General features: G+C 56.0%; 2 protein-coding genes across 11 annotated transcripts in view; one reads left to right on the forward strand and one right to left on the reverse strand.

Annotated features, from left to right (window-relative positions):
• The first annotated feature begins 396 nt into the window (after positions 1-396).
• On the forward strand, positions 397-14,173 carry LRRC71 (leucine rich repeat containing 71). Of its 4 annotated transcripts, none has more exons than XM_069544636.1 (16): positions 397-724; positions 4,653-4,802; positions 5,107-5,232; positions 5,328-5,403; positions 5,636-5,713; positions 7,488-7,556; positions 7,778-7,937; positions 8,023-8,106; positions 8,201-8,290; positions 8,968-9,114; positions 9,321-9,414; positions 9,753-9,841; positions 11,212-11,253; positions 11,329-11,443; positions 11,804-11,925; positions 12,172-14,173. In XM_069544636.1, exons 1-16 carry the CDS (start codon positions 562-564, stop codon positions 12,289-12,291), a joined length of 1,725 nt encoding a protein of 574 aa, XP_069400737.1. In that variant the 5' UTR covers positions 397-561; the 3' UTR covers positions 12,292-14,173. The 4 variants fall into 4 exon arrangements, with proteins under 4 accessions (XP_069400737.1, XP_069400745.1, XP_069400753.1 ...); XM_069544644.1 differs by having other exon boundaries at positions 11,332-11,443; XM_069544652.1 differs by lacking the exon at positions 11,212-11,253.
• Positions 14,174-14,691: 518 nt separating this feature from the next.
• ARHGEF11 (Rho guanine nucleotide exchange factor 11) overlaps positions 14,692-16,101 on the reverse strand; it is a 111,796-nt gene continuing 110,386 nt past the window's right edge. For 6 of the 7 annotated variants that reach the window (XM_069544623.1, XM_069544618.1, XM_069544600.1 and 3 more), the window contains 2 exons: positions 15,786-15,975; positions 14,692-15,218 (listed from right to left, as the gene is read on the reverse strand). In XM_069544623.1, the coding sequence (XP_069400724.1) occupies positions 15,163-15,218; positions 15,786-15,975 (246 nt within the window). In that variant the 3' untranslated portion in view covers positions 14,692-15,162. The remainder of the gene's footprint in view (positions 15,219-15,785; positions 15,976-16,101) is intronic. The other variant, XM_069544610.1, reaches the window with a different exon arrangement.

A 16,101-nucleotide genomic window follows, 5' to 3' on the forward strand; every position in this document is an offset into this window, starting at 1 on the left:
CGCTGAGTTGACCCCTGGGTCAGTTTCGCGGATGACTTTGGAAGGCTCCTAGCCCGCCCCCTCAGCCCCACCTCTCCGCCCTGATCTTGCCCTAGCCCCGCCCCCTCCTTTGGTCCGGTCGGGTCCAGTCGGGGATCCACTCGTCTCCCTCCTCCACAGCCCCGCCCAGGTTCTTCTCCTTTCTCACCGCGGCCCTCGCGGGCTCCTCTGCTCTTGTGACCTCCTGCCGCCCAGTCGGGCCCACTCTGCCCTGACTCCGCCCTTCCTGGGTGTCCTCCTCCGTGGCTCCGCCCTCCGGGCCCCGCCTCCTACTAGTGACTCTGTGGTGCCCTCTGGCGGCCTCGCGTGCGCTCCGCGATTGCCCTTTGCCCGCGGGCCGGCCCACCTCGCGCGGTTGTCGTGGAGAGGGACGCGGAGGCGACGCCACCGCAGGCGGGTCCAGCTGGTGCAGGCGGAAATAGAGACCCTTGATTCAGGCACCTCCAAGGCAAACCCCACGGGGTCTGGTCCTGCCTCCTTGCCCCCGTGAGGGTCCCCAGAGTCGCTGCGGACGGCAGAGGCATGTCGGGCGAGGCAAGCGCACCACCCGCGACCTCACCCAGGGCCCCGCGTCCCGGGATCCAGAAATCATCGGGTGCAGTGACCAAGAAGGGGGATCGCGCGGCCAAGGAGAAGCCGGCGACCGTTCTGCCGCCGGTGGGCGAGGAGGAGCCCAAAAACCCCGGTACGCTGGTGACGGGGTTGGGGGGCTAGGCCTCTAGGCTTCGGCTCCACGCACTCCCACCAGCTCCTCGTCCCATTAGCCAGACTGGATGGGGCGTCGTCGTTGCGTCAGGCACTAGCGGGCGAACTAGTAGTAATATACTACCAAATACTGGCAGATAATAATAGAATTTCTAGTGCTAAGGAGGGCTGTGTGGAAAAGGACTCCACAGGCGGAAGTTCGGTTCAGTTCAGTTCAGTTCAGTCGCTCAGTCGTGTCTGACTCTTTGCGACCCCATGAATCGCAGCACGCCAGGCCTCCCTGTCCATCACCAACTCCCGGAGTTCACTCAGATTCATGTCCATCGAGTCAGTGATGCCATCCAGCCATCTCATCTTCTGTCGTCCCCTTCTCCTCCTGCCCCCAATCCCTCCCAGCATCAAAGTCTTTTCCAATGAGTCAACTCTTCACATGAGGTGGCCAAAGTACTGGAGTTTCAGCTTTAGCATCATTCCCTCCAAAGAAATCCCAGGGCTGATCTCCTTCAGGAGTTTGGTATGTGAATGTAAATAGCTCCTGGCACGTGGTAAGAGTGTTGTAAGTGGTCACACTATTGGGTATTCACATGTTATTAGGCTTGTTTCTTCTCTGTACTGTGGAGTCCTGCCCTGCCTATTGTGAGGAGGCACAATAGAGTTGATGGTGAGAGTATTTTTATAAACTGCAAATTCACTTGTTCACTCAACAAACATACATTGCACACCCATTTCAAGCGCCCTGCTCCATCCTGGGATATGAATCACAGTTTCAGTCCCAGCACAGTTCCAGCACAGTTCCTACAACCCAGTTTGGCAGATGTTTGTATTGAACTTGATCTTAAAGAACCCACACTGGTTTGGGATGCTGACAAATAAAATAAGATGTGCCAATTTGTATGAGAGAAGAGGGTCCAGGGAGTGATGGGAAGATGCAGGGGCACTGCCAAGAGTGACTTTGAGTTTTATAGACATTTATTCCAACAATTACGTTTTTGAAGTCTGCTCTGTAGCCAGGTCCGATAGAGACAGAATGAGATGGACACAGTCCAGCTGGAATGGAATATACATTCTCTAGGAATCAAACATCATTGGAAAAGTATGCATATGAGTGTGGCTTTTTGTGTTGCAAGTGATAGAACCCCAACCCAAACTAATTATCCACAAAGGGGAATTGATTGGAAGCCTTCTTGATTCAAACCACCACTTTGCATTGAAGACAGACAGGAACTTGCGATCTCTGGACTCACAGAAAAACAACTTGGAGAAAACGCTCTGATATCAGACCTTGGTCAGGTGCCATCTCCTTGTCAGTGCTGGTGGCTGTGGGAGGGGAGCTATAGGAGCTGGAGAAAGAGCATTTTCTAGAAGGAAAAACAAGACAGTTTAGAATCTCCTATAGATATGAACCCAGCCACATCTCACACACACCCACCCACCCCCCCACACACACCCACATACACACCCCACTCTGGCTGCTGTGTGGGAAATGGAGTAGCAGAGGGAGGGAATGGGGGCAGGGAGATGAGTTACGAGGCATTTTAATAGCCCAGGTGAGGAAGGTGATGGGGAGCTGGGTTAGGCTTCTTGGAAAAATACTTCCATGGTAGAAAAAGAGTAGGTGAATTAGTGGATGGTGGGGGGAGGGGAAGTGAGGGAGGCAGCAAGAATGATTCCATGTTTCTGTACTGGACGTGGGATGGGTTAAAGGGCCATCCATGGAGACAGGCATGCATGAAGGAAGAACATGTGAGAGATTTCCAAGGGTTGGTGTTGGCTGAGCAGCTGGATGGAAGGGTCTGGAGCAGTGAGATGATGTCAGGTCTGGAGATGTGAATTGGGAGGCGCTAATGTTTGGGTGCATTTAAACCCTGGGAATAAAACAGATTCCCCTGGGAAGGGAGGGAGTGGAGCCAGAGACAGGAAAGGGCTCAGAACCCAGCCTCAGGGATCTTAGAGGAGGAGGAGCTGACAGAGGAGCCAGAGAGGTCAGGCAGAAAGGGAGTGATAACAGGACATGGCCACATGGTCACAGAAGCTTTAGCAGGGGCACTGTGGCCACATGGGGCACTGTGGCAGGGTTCATATAGGGCAGAGAGTGAAGGCAGATGCAGGAAGGTTTACAGATTTAGAGAAAACCCCATCTGGTGGCTTCCTTTCAGGAAGCTATGAGGTAAGCTCACAGTGAGCGTGAGGAGGGAGTGTGAGAGGGGAGGGAAGTAGGAGCAAGGCCCTTTCAGGGCTCTGCTGCTCACTGAGTGGCTGCTAGCTGAAGCCCAGATGTGGAATATTTCCATCATCAGGGGCGTGCTGTTCTAGAACGGGGTTCTCGGGTGCTCTCCTTGGCCCATCTTTGGCGTCATCTGTGAACTTGTTAGGGCTTCCCAGGTGGCTCAGTGGGTAAAAAATGCACCTGCCCATGCAGGAGACACAGAAGACTGGGTTCAATCCCTGGGTCAGGAAGATCCCCTGAAGGAGGGCCTGACAACTCACTCCAGTACTCTTGCCTGGAGAATCCGCATGGACAGAGGAGCCTGGCGGGCTACAGTCCATGGGGTCACAAAGAATTGGACACGCACAGTGAGCTTGTTGGAAATGCAGATTCATGGACTCTGCTTAGACTATGGGATCAGAATCCAGGAGGGATGGGGCTCAGGAAATTCTTAACAGGCTTTCCTGATGATTCTTACAGACAGATGTTAAAATTTGAGAATCTCTGTTTAGAGAAGATGGTGTGAGTGAAGCAAGGAAGGATGGAGGGGTTCTCCCAGTAGAGAGAGGAGCTTGGGAAAGCAGGCCCCGTGCAGGAGTCAGCTGTACAAGGGGCTTCCCCTCACCTCCCAGTGCCTCCTCTCATTTGCCCTCCCCGTGCTGAGCACATAATCTCCCAGTGGCCCACACCCTGCGCGCAGCATCCCCGCTGTCAGCTGCAGGAATTCTCTTCTCTGGGCACAGCCCCTGCAGCCTGTGGCCTGGGTGATGTTGCTGCAGAATTTCCAGGCTGCCTTTCAGGCTGGCATCAAGCCCACCCTCTGCCTCCAGAGTCTCCCCTTTGCTGGGACACCCCTTCCCATCTAAAGGAACCACTTCTTGCTGGGAGGCCCATGTAGGAGCAGAGAAGAGCAGGCATCTTTGGGTACACCTCAGGCCTGCAGACCCCTCTGGATGGGAAGTGCTGGGCATCTGCCTGAATTACTACAACTCCTGAATGAGTTAAGATTTCCAAAGCACTTAGAACAGTGTGGGACAGGAGTAGGGGCTCTATCCATGTTTCTTAAATAGAGCCTACCGCCTTGCTTGGCCTCAGTCTGAGCGTCAGGTGGGGGGAGTAGGGGTGGGGGAGTGGGGTGGGGAGATGGAGAGGTCCTTGTGGGTTCCTTCCTTTTCTCACATCAGGTCTGGGCCTTCTTTCCTCGCGTGGCCCTGGGCAGTCCCCACAAGGAAGGAACAGGGGAGGTGGCTGGGCTCGGGAGGCAGAGGTCCCCTCCCTCCAACCCCAGGGAGCGGAGAGCCGGAGTTCTGGAAGCGGCCTTGACCCACGGGGTGGGAGGAGGAGCCGAGGCGCCCGCCTTGTCGACATTCCAAGCCCGTTAGTCCCTTCTTCCAGGTCTCGATTTCCCAGTTTCCTGCCAAGTGTTTTCAGTGTCGGTCTCTAGAACGCATCTTACATTTTAAAAATGGCCGTAAGGATGTCTGCCTCTATGGAGGGGCTCCGGGCCGCCCCGAGGCCAGAAGCCCCGCGCAGGCGAGCGTGGGAACGCGGCGCTGGGCCCGGATCCCAGGCCGGAGTGGGGCGCGGGGCTGGGTGGGGCGTCCTCTGGTCTCTGCTGCCCTCTGGTGGCGGCCTTGGGCTCCAGCCGGCGAGCTCCGCGCGGCTCGGCCCTTTCCCGCCCACTCTCGCCCCGCCCCGGCAGAGGAGTACCAGTGCACCGGCATCCTCGAGGTGGATTTCGCTGAGCTCTGCACGCGGTGGGGCTACACGGACTTCCCCAAAGTGGTCACCCGACCCCGCCCGCAGCCGACCTTCGCCCCCTCGGCCTCTACGTCGGAGAAGCCCACAGTAGGTGAGTGACAGCGGAGCCGCCAGGGTGTCTGCCAGGGCCACCGCGGCCATCCCCAGCCTCCCATCGCACGGCGGGCGGAACGGCGGGGACGCAGGGCATTGTGCGTGTGACTGAGGGGGGTGGAATTCAAGGGGGTGGGTGGGGAGGCAGGTGTGGGGGGTTGTTGCGGGGGCTCTCCTGTCTCTCCGTGGGGGCTGTCCCGGCCTCTCTTGCACCCGTAGGTTGGCCGGATCGTGGGGCCCGGGGCGGTGACTCTATCCTCTCCCTCCTTCCCTGGCTCCTCGCACCCCTCCCTGCCTTCCAGATGACCAGCGTTTGTCGGGGTCCTGCAGCCTCAACAGCCTGGAGAGCAAATACGTGTTCTTCCGGCCCACCATCCAGGTGGAGCTGGAGCCGGAGGACAAGTCCGTGAAGGAAATCTACATTCGCGGTGAGGCCTCCTCCCCGCACTGCCCCTCCCACCCGCCGTCCCCCACCCCACCTTACCCCTCCGGCCAGAGGTGCCTTCCTTCTCTCCTTCCGCAGGTTGGAAGGTTGAGGAGCGGATCCTGGGTATCTTCTCGAAGTGTCTGCCCTCCCTCAGCCAGCTGCAGGCCATCAAGTGAGGGGGCATAGGGGTAGGGGACCGGGGCTGCGGAAGGGGCAGGAGGCCAGTGGGGGCGGCAGGCTCCTATGGGAGAAAGAACGGAAGGGGCATGGAAGACCCTGGGGAGTTGAGGGAAGAGGGGAATGAGGAAGGGTGTGGCTGGGTTATCACAGCGGCTGGGAAGGACAAATGGGAAGGAGGTGATGCTCCAGTTGCGACTCTGTGCTTCCCACCGTTTCGTTTCCAGCTTGTGGAAGGTGGGGCTGACTGATAAGACCCTGACTACCTTCGTCGCCCTCTTGCCTCTCTGCTCATCCACGCTCAGGTCAGCAGAGGGGAACAGGCAAGCCGGGAGGAGACCTGGGTAGACGGGCTGGCTGGGTGGTCCAAAGGGAGCAGTTTGGGAACAAGGGGGACAAGTTCCAGCTCCTGTGGCCTGGGCTGGCATCCCTGTGGAGAGGGTGCTGCTAGTGTCTGTGGGGGTTCTGAAGTTCCCATCTGACAAGCCGTAGAGTCCCCTTTTCTGTCTACACCAGCACCTAAAGAGCCTACCTTTGGGGCCTCATTTCATCTCCTGTTCATCAGTCCTGCCTCCCTGGTTCCTCACTGCCTGGGCTCTGACGCTGAACCAGGGACTGGTTCTTCTCCTACAGGAACTAGCAGTCCTGTGGGGAGGGAAAAGGGCATAGCAAAGAATACTGCAAGGCAGTGTGGGGACTGTAGTGGTGGATATTTTATGGGAGACATGGAAGGCTGCCTGGAGGAGGCGGTTACTAAGCTGAGCCTTGAAGGAGGAATAGGAAGAGGCCAGGCAGGGAACCTGAAGGGGCATTCCTGTATAGGAGGGAGTCAGAGCCAAGTGTGAAGTAACGACTACAGGCATGGTTGTTGTAGAAAGAACACAGCTGATTTGGCTGCTCTTTACTGAGGCTCCCCTTGCACCCTTGACTTCTGCTTTACAGACCTTCCCACCATCACTGGCTGGCCTCCCCACTTGTCTTCCGTGGATGGAAGGGATGCTTCTTGAGGGCAGGGCTTTTGTCTCCTTCAGCTGGAGCTCTTTGTTCATTCTATCAGGGTAATTAGAAACAATTTAGCCAGCAAGAAAAAAAAAACTATGGAATTCATCTTAATATGTAAAAATAAGTCAGATCAACATAATAAAATAATAAAAAATAAACGCAATCAGGTTCAGATGCTAGATGAGCCAGGCTGAAATGTTGGGCAGATATGAAAGAATTTTTTTTTTCCCATGGGAGAAATTTTTTAACAGAGAAATTTACAGCCGTTAGTTCCATGTTTGTTGTGACTTGGAAAAAGACCTCCAACATGTCAATACTGTTGGAGAAGCCACTGCCCTGTGGAGGGGTCATGTAATGGGTAACTGTTGCTGTGTAACAAGTTACCGCAAATTATAGTGGCTTAAAACAACAAACGTTTATTATCTTACAGTTTCTGTGAGTTAAATCCAGGTGTAGGTTAGCTGGCGCCTTTGGCTCAGGGTCTCAGTGGGGTTGCAGTAAGGCTGTTGGCTGGGGTTGCCGTCATTCTGGGGGGTGCAGGGTGGTGGTGGTGGAGCATTGGGAACCAAGCTCACTTACATAGCAGCTGATTGGCTGCAGTGCCTCCACTTGTGAGCCTTCCCTAGGTCATCTGGGTGTTCTCACCACCCGGCAGCTAGTACCAGAGAGCACCCCAGCTGGAAACCACAGCCTTTTTGTAACCTAAACTTGAAAGTGACCTCTCATCGCTTTGCCCTTTGCTTATTCATTAGAAGTGAGTCACTAGGTCAGCCACACTCAAGGGGAGAGGGTTACACTGGGGCATGGATACCAAGAAGTGGGGATCACTGGGGTCATCTGAGGGGCTCCTGTACCATCTTAGAGGCTCCTGTCACTAACTCTGGAGAGCAGCCCCTTCACATGGCACACTTCTGGATTTCTAGTCTGGAGAAGGGTCACAGATAATTTCCTGTGTCAGGGAGCTGGGGGGTGGGGCATGTTCCCAAGCTGCTCGCCAGAACCCCACCCTCCCTCTGTCCCCTCCCCTCACCTGGCCTCAGTGGTGTCTCTTGGGTCTCACATCTCCCCCACCCTCAGGAAGGTGTCTCTGGAGGGGAACCCACTGCCGGAGCAGTCCTACCACAAGCTCATGGCAGCAGACAGCACGTGAGACTCCTTCCCCTCACCCCCTTTCTCTGGGCTCATCCCCCATCCCGTCATCCTTGGTTCCCACCCTGCCTTGTCCCTCTAGCACCTCCCCAAGAACCCTCAGTTCCTCCACCCTCAGACCCGAATGGCCCTCCTCATGCCCCCAAGTTTTCCGAGGTTACCGAACCGCCCAGGATCCCAGATTTCCGGAGACCCGCCTTCTCCCTCCCGTTGCCCAGGATCACGCATTTGTCTCTGCGGAACAACAACATCGACGACCACGGGGCGCAGCTCCTGGGTCAGGCTCTGTCTACGCTGCACAGCTGCAACCGGACCCTGGTCTCGCTCAACCTGGGCTTCAACCACATCGGGGACGAGGGCGCGGGCTACATCGCAGATGTGCGTGCGCAGCGGGCAGGGTCCCACGCGAGCTGCGGCACCCGGGGCCAGCCGGCTGGCTCACTGCCCCTCCCCACCCCTGCAGGGCCTCCGGCTCAATCGCTCCCTGCTCTGGCTGTCCCTGGCCCACAACCGCATCCAGGACAAGGGCGCCCTGAAGCTGGCTGAGGTAGGTGTGCGGGATAGGCAGGGCCAGGGAGAGACCCCCGGCTCCCAGTCCCCGCTCCCCGGATGGCTGATGGCGAGGTGCCGTCCCACCCCAGGTCCTGCGCCCCTTTGAGCTGACACATACCGAGGTGGTGGAGCGCCGGCGCCTCCTGCTGGAGAAAGGTTCGCAGGAGCGCTCGCGATCGGTGAGGAGCGCCCCGAGCCGGAGAGCTGAACCGCTTCCCAGGTCGGCCGCTTTCAGACGGCTGGACGTGTCCTAACCCATCTTCTCTTCCTATGTTGTGACCGTTTTTCTCTCCGACCTCAGCACACATCCAACAAAAGTTTGGTCTCTAACTGCAGAGCCACTCCGCTGAGGGCAGAGTGTGTTGGTTAAGAGAAAGGACTAGATTTATAGACCGCAGGGACTTGGAATCTGGCTCATCCACAAAACAGCTTGAGACCTTGGGCGTGTGACTGAACCTCTCGGGGCCCCAGTTTCCTCATCTGTAAAATGGGGATAACTGTGTCTACTTCATAGGATTGTTGAGAGGATTAAATGAATAAATTCAGCTAATGCACTTGGAAAAGCGCCTAGCACTTAGTTTAAAATGTTAGCTACAGTTTTCTCCCCTCAGTATGAGTCGAAATGCCTTTCCTACCCTCCCACCCCCACCCCCAAACTCATCCCAGGATCCCTCTGCTATTTGTCCCCAAAATGCCCTGTAAGAGTCCCAAACAAATTATGTTAGCATTTAAGCAGGGAGATTTGGATGGGGATGCTGCCAGCCTGATTGCCACCCAGGCATGAGGGAAGGGACACTGCCTTCTTCCTCTTCCATCCTCCCCCCCCCCCCGCCCCGCCCCCAATTTGTGAGCACAGCCTTCCACCTCTCGGCATGGGGACTCCAAAACAGAGCGTGACAAGAATCAGCTGATGGGGGTCAGCAGTTTTGCATTGGTGGAGAAGGACAAGACGCAGACAGTGAAGACACCCAAGGGTCTGGGCAAGAAAAAGGAGAAGTCGGGGGTAGGTGTGCTGGGTGGGGGCAGCAGAGTCTTGGGCGCTGGACGAATAGGGGAGGAAGCTTCCCTTGATAAACAAGTGGGGTGGAGGCTGGAAGGTCTTTGAAGGTCCATCTCAGGCCCAGAGTCCTAGTGCCGACCGCTTCCCATATCTGCTTCCCATCCCCCAGAGAGGCAGGACTCTCATCTCTCTTCTTACCTCCTCCACAGGAAGTGGTGAAGAAAGAGGAGAAGTCAGGGCCTGGGCAGTCACCTACACAAGGAACCCCTAAGAAAGAAGACTCCGCAAAGGCAGGCAAGGGGAGTAAGTGCTGGCACCGCCTGCAGGTTGTGGATGAAGGCGCAGCCCTGGGCAGGAGGAGCCGCCTGCCCTGAGCTAGCCTTCTTGTGGATGCTGTTGGAAATCCCAACCAGCCCCACTCACTGCACTCCACACTGGTTCCCTGGGCTGGACCCCTGTGGCTCCGCTCTCGGAGGAGGAATCCCCCACCCTGCCTGGCTGGAGCCCCCCTCCAGCTCTATTTCTACTGTACCCGAGCCCACAGTGCGAGGAGACCCTTTCCTCGCCCCAGCCTTTCTCTGGGGAAACTGGGTGGTGGCAGAGGTCTGCCCTGTGCATTCTGGCTCCTCTTCCTACTCTAGAAGTAACCATCCCTGAGCAGAAACTAAGCAAGGGAAAGGGGGCCAAGACTGGGAGCAAAGAGAAGCGCAGCATCCTCATGGAGTCTGAGGTAGGCTGGGAGAAGTAGGGTGGGGAGCACGTCCCCGGGGTCCAGGCCCCCAGCCCCTCCTGGGAAGGAGTCTCCAGTCCTGTCCTGTGGCAGGAGCCACTTCTCCTGGCATTGCGCCCTCGATCCTGCCTGCTTCCTATCCCAGCCTGGGCTTGCAGGGGGTAACAGAGCTCAGTGCCCCTCACCTTCTATTAGGAGCCCCATTTTTGATCCTTGCCTCCAGTCTGCTCCCCAAATGCCATCTGTTCATCTCCACCACACCCACAGTTGCAGAGGGGACAGAGCCCTTTGGCCCTGCCAGCAGCTCCCCGGTGAGGGACAGGGTGTTTTCCTGGTTGTGGCACTGCCTTCACAGCAACTTGAGACCCTCCCCTTTGCCCTTGCAGCCTCCCTTTCCTCTTTCAACATGGACCAACTTGTCCCTTGCTTTGAAAACCTTCCTGGACTACTGACTCCGTAGCGCCTGCCCCCCACAGTGGAGTCAGCTGCCCAAGGGCTATGTGCACTTACGCAGTCACACATGGGCTATTGTGCTTTGCTTGACTGTGATTCAGATACTGCATTTTTAAAATTACAAATTGAAGGCTTGTGGCAACCCTGCATTAAGCAAGTACCATTTTTACCCCCAACAGCCCTTGCTCACTTTGTGTCTCTGGGCTACCTTTCAATACTACTTCTCTCAGTATTTCAGGTTTTTTCCATTATTATTACAGTTATGGTCATCAGTGAACTTTGATATTACTACCCTGCTTCTCTGAAGGCTCAGATGATGGTTAGATTTTTTTTTTTTTAAGCAAGGGTATTTTAAAATTAAGGTATATACCTTGCTTTTTTTTAGACATAATGCCATTGCACATTTAGACTGTAATATAAATGTAACTTTTATATGCACTGGGAAGCCACTTTATTGGAACCGAACCCACATCTCTGATGTATGCCTGTGTTCCAAGACCTCCCCACCCTAGGCAGCGAGCAGCTGCTGTTTCTCCCCAGGATGATTGCATTTCCCTCTCATCCTGCCTTCAGCGCCATCTCCCTGCAGTCCTTTATCCTCACTGATCTCCCTGTTAGAAAATCTTGAACTTGAATGCCAACACTACTTCACACCTCTGCACCTGTTGGCACTTTCCCCTCTTCCTTTCTAAGGACCACACACGACCAAGACGCCAGCTCCCAGGCCATCTCCTGCAGGATAGACTGCTCCCAAGCCTGGCTAGCTGTCCCTCCGGTCTGCCCCGCCCCCACCCCCTGCCCAGTTCTGCTCCCCTCTGTCAGCTCCAGCACCATACTGCATTAGTCTCAACTCTCTGGCTTCCCCGCACAGAGCTGCTTCTTGAGGGTATGGGCTTAATTTATCTTTGTATCTCCAGCACTCGGGACAAAGCCTGGACTATAACCGGCCCTCAAAACATGTATGTTGAATGAATGAATGAATGGCCTGTTGACCAGCTCCCCTCTCCTCTGCTGCAATTAGTATTCTGCCTTAGCAGCTGGTTGGGGAAGGTGCTGAGATGGTCAACCCGCTCCTGGAGCCTGTGGAGCACCGCGATGGCAAAGTTTTCATGCCTGGGAACAAGATCCTCTTGCACCTCAATCTTCTCCGTACGTTTGCCAGTGCCCCCTGCTTTCCTCAGGAGGCTGGCTGGTCCCCCGGCGGCCACTAGGTGGCCCCATGGAGCTCCATGGGGCAGAACCTGGTTCTCCAGTGGCTGGGCATCACCTGAAGGCCCTCTTGCATGGGGCTTTGGGGCGGGGGCGGGTCCGGGCTCTGGGTCAGGCAATTAGAGAGCAGAGAGGAGCAAGATGAAAGACTGAGGGAAGTGAGACAAAAAGGAGAGCTCGGGTGAAGGACCAGGTCGGGTGTTAGTCTGGGCGAGTGAGCTGGAGGAGCAAGGGGTTAGTAGGGTGTCCGCAAGGAGGTGATTGGTGCCCCGAGGCCACCTAGTCTACTCCTTCCGCCAGGAAACCGCATCACAGAGGTGGGGCTGGAGGCCTTCCTCACCGTGGTGCAGTACCAGGCGCAATTCGCCAAATCCAAGAGCGCGTCCAAGGGCCCCGTGGGGCTGCTGTGGCTGTCCCTGGCGGTGAGTCCCCATCAACCTCTCCTGCTCTCTGTTCCCAAGGCAGGCCCTGTAGCTTCCCTGTCCTTTCATCACTACACAGCCTTCATCCCTCTCGCCCTGAGATCGGCAGTCAGTCTCCTTTTCGCCTTTTTTTCCGTGCCCCTCGCCCCCAGCCCCTAACCCACCTTATCCTAGGAGATGATTTTTCCTCGGATGATTCACCTTCATTGCTTTTGTTAGCTATCAGCGTGCCCTTTCTTCTTTCAGAAAAACTGCTTCTCCCCACAATGTCCTACGTACACTATGATCCAGGAGTTGATGCTGCCAAGGGACCCCATCAGTAAATGCAAGCACAAAGAGGAGGAGCCCGTGGCTTCTTGCACCTAGCCCCACCCTCTGCTTTTCCCGAGAGATTCTGGGCCCCGGAAGTGCCTCCTTTCCACGAGTGGGCTGGACCTCCCTGGGGAAAGCTCAGATCATTAACAAAGTCTATTGCTGTACTTCTTTCCTTGAGGTTGTCTGAAAGCTCTGTCCCAGAACTGCTCAGAATATTTAGACTTTATGCCTGTTGAAAGTGTGTTAATATGGCCAGAAATGGCCAAATCGCTTTATGGTTCTGGTGGGGGTTGATCTCAGCCCCTTTGCTTGTGGCGGGCCAGGGGCATTGCTCTCCCACCTCCTCAGGACCTAGTTCTTGCTTGCCCCGCCTACAGTCACCCCCTCCTCCATCACCAGAGGACATGTGATATGCCAGGGTTTGCAGTGTCTCTGGACTTAAGAGGCAGAAGGAAAAGTCTTGGGAGAGCAGCCAACAGGCACAGTGGGAGGGAAGAGTGGGTGGGCAGAAGCATGGAGCCCAGGCTCCACCATTCCACTTTCTCAGACCCCGTCCCCCTCTGGACGGGTTTGGAGAGGCAAGGGCGCAGCTTGTGAAAGCATGCTGAGCTAGTGCGCTGCTCTGTTTGGAGAGGGTGCCGAGTCCCTCATCACGTCTGTAGCAGAGGCGGAGCGCTGAACGTGGACCCTGACAACACTGCCCACTGCTGCCAGCAACCTGAAACCAGAGCCACCCAGACGGTGCCGGGGCAGGAGAGGCGGGGGCCCTGACTGCACCCTTCAGTGCTGCATCCACCGCGATGGCCTGACCATGCCTCCGGAGCCCAGGGCTGGCTTCTGGGGAGCTGACGTTCACTCTTCCGGGAGCTGCCTGAGAAGTGTCCTTCTTCACCTCTGAGCACGTCTAACCTGGTCACATCCTCTCGACCCCCACTCCGCTTTCCATTGCCTCAACAGAGATCTGCTCTCTGTGAGGCTCTGTGGCCCCCACAGTCCCCTCTCTGCCTCCAGCCACCAGCACTGCTGCTTGGCCCCTTGGCAGCTGGCTGCTGAAGGGAGCAGGGTGCAGGAGCAGCTCTTTGAATCTGCAACGCTGAGGACATCACAGGTGCTTGGCGATGACCTGTCATCCCAGCCTCTCCTGTGCGTAGCATGAGACACTTATCTCAGTTTAAACACTGAGGTAAGTCTGAAGCCTTCTAAAGCTTGCGTGGAGCCTTACAGCCCATGTCCTCATCCCTACACTTTGTCAAGAATGGGTCACGTGTTCATTCTGATGCCCAACCAGACCGTAAGCTCCTGAGGTCAGTACTCAGCATTATGCTGGGTTTAGGAGGTAAAAAAACAGAGGGGAAAGAGAATCTGTCCCTTAGTCCAACAATGAGAGCAAAGAGAGGAGGTCTGAATGCTTACAGTCCTGGGGGCGTGGCCGTGTTTGAGCTGCTTCTGGAGGGTGTCAGAGCCTGCCAGAGGACTCGGACAGCATCTGGCCAGGCCTCTGAGATGACCCTCCCCTGTGTGTTGCCTTTAAAGTCCTAAAGCTCACTGAGGGCAGCCCATGAGGGCTCTTGACTCTGGGACCACTGCTGCTTTGTGTGTGTGTGTTTAAACTGAGATAAGTGTCTTTGTATGTCTTAGCTGTGGGGGCTGTATCACTTGGTTTGCCCAACTGAAGTTCAGGAAGTGTGCCCTGGAGCTTCGGGAGAGAATATGGCAAGGCCTGGGTCTGGGGGCTGCGTTCCATTCCTTCTATCCAATGCTAACCAGTCTCAGAGGGAATAACTACAGTATCTTTGATCACAGTGGTTCCAAGAATCACACACATACCACCACAGTTGAAGAATATTTAACTTTTCTTAAAAAAAAAAGAAAAAAAAAAACTTAACCATGAGAGGAAGAAAATAAAAGAGTATACATTATTTTAACAGCAAAACAGTCATTTCCATATCTATATTTTATATATTATATATATATATTTATATATATATGTATATATACACCTAGCACAGTGTGTATATTCTATTAGTCAGTGGGGGGTGGAGTGGGTGTGGTAACGGGGGCCAAGGCTGTGGTAGCCCCTGGGGATGGTCCTAGGTTAGTTTAGGGACTCCAGCATTCAACCCCCTACCCCCCGTCCTGGGGCCCAGTTTTCAGCTCTGTACCTGATACACTGGTTTTCTACAGGGAGAGGGTGGGGAAGGGTGGACACAGGTGGAGTAAGAAGTTCCCCTGAAGATGAGAAGTCCTGGGAGGGAGGGAGGAGCTCAGCACCGGGCCAAGGAGGCTGGAAGCTGGAGGCCTCAGGGATGGCTCCACCTCTGGGCCCTGATCCTGGAGCTGGGCCGCTAACTAGGAGGCCCAAGTGAACCTCCTGTTCCCTAAGCAGCCCCTCTGTAACTGCCCCCAGTGCTCCAGGATCAGAAACAAAACAGGGTGAAGCTATTTACAATCGCAGAGATACACATACAAGACATACATATTTATAGGAGACCAAAGTGACAAAGAGGAGGTGGAGACACCCCCCCCAGCCTGGGGTCCTGTGGAGAAGGGAGGGGAAGGAGAAAGTGCATTTACACCGGAGCTGCCTCCTTACACTCACACTGGCTCGTCTGAGGGCACCCACACATACAGGCGCGCACAAGCACGTGGGGATGAGGGGGGGCCTTTCAGATGCAGTCTGCATGCTTAGGAGACAGGAGGCCTTGGAGGGGTGGGCTGAAGGCGGGGGGGGAAGACACTGACACTTGACTCCAATCTGAGCAGACCAAGCAACATGCGATCTCCCCCAGGGTCTCGGCTGGAGCCTTCTCCTCAACCGCCTCTACCGCGGGCAGGAGGTCTGGGGTCTCCCCACCCTGCGCCCTGCCTCAGGCCAGTCCCTAGCGGAGGAGTGGGGTTGTGAGGACTCAGTGGTTCCGACAGCTACGGTCCTGCGGATGTGGCTGTGTCTGCCGTGCCGTCTTCCATTGGAGTGGGGCCTGTGGGGAGTGGGGACGGCGGTGAGGAGCTGGCCTCCGAGACGGCCCTCCCCTGTGTCTCTCCTGGCCAGTCCTCAGGCCTGTGAGAGCAGCTTTTTAGTGCCATCCTCCCGTGACATGCGTTCTCTACCAGAAACCTCAGAGTTTCCCGTGGGGCCTGGAAAGGGCTGTCTGCTGAATCCCACTTCTGTTTTGTTCGCCCCCAAACCCATGAGTAGGTATGGGTCTGCCTGTCTAGTGGGAGCACAGCCGCGGCCCCAGCCCACAGAATCTGCTTCTGAACCACTTATTAAGGGCGGGTTTCGGATGTGAGACTAGGTTCCTCCGGGTTGGTTATCTCCAGAACTCAAGGGGAAAAGAGGGTTCAGTTCCAAGGTTCCCACTTTTAGGGGAGCTTCCTCCTCCTGAAGCTGAGGAAATGAGTGAATGAATTGTACTTGGGGGGGAAAAAACAGGGCCCCCTTCTCAGAGCTCCCCCATCTTCTCATAGCCGTGTGGTGATATTTCCTCAGGAGCCGACGGCCTTCTCCACGCACCCACCCCCCAACCCCAGAGGACCTCACTCACCGTCCTCCGGACAGGGCCCCAGGTCGCGGCTGTCCGTGGAGTCAGGGGCTGGGGGCTCCTTGGCTGGAGGGGAGAGGGAGCTTTCTATCCATCTAGCTGCCTCTGTGTGGAAACTGCCCACAGGTGTGGTGCCGCCAGATGACTGAGCCCCGAGGGACCTGAGCAGCTCTCTGTGGGCCAGCTCCATGTCCTGGAAGAGGAGGAGAGGGACATCTGCTCTCCAGCCCCTCTGGGGAAGAGGCTGTGCTTGGGGGTGGCGGGCGGGCTGAGGCCAGAGCCCCAGGCCAGGACGTAGGGCTCCTGCGGAGGCAGCTCT

Source organism: Ovis canadensis, chromosome 1, assembly GCF_042477335.2.
Source record: "Ovis canadensis isolate MfBH-ARS-UI-01 breed Bighorn chromosome 1, ARS-UI_OviCan_v2, whole genome shotgun sequence".
Taxonomy (NCBI): Eukaryota; Metazoa; Chordata; class Mammalia; order Artiodactyla; family Bovidae; genus Ovis; species Ovis canadensis.

Coding starts and splice junctions, on each gene's coding strand:
- LRRC71 (XM_069544636.1), top strand. CDS start 562: ATGTCGGGCGAGGCAAGCGCACCACCCGCGACCTCACCCAGGGCCCCG. Junction 5,233..5,327: donor GAAGGAAATCTACATTCGCG/GTGAGGCCTCCT, acceptor CTCCTTCCGCAG/GTTGGAAGGTTGAGGAGCGG. Junction 5,714..7,487: donor CTCTGCTCATCCACGCTCAG/GTCAGCAGAGGG, acceptor CCCCACCCTCAG/GAAGGTGTCTCTGGAGGGGA.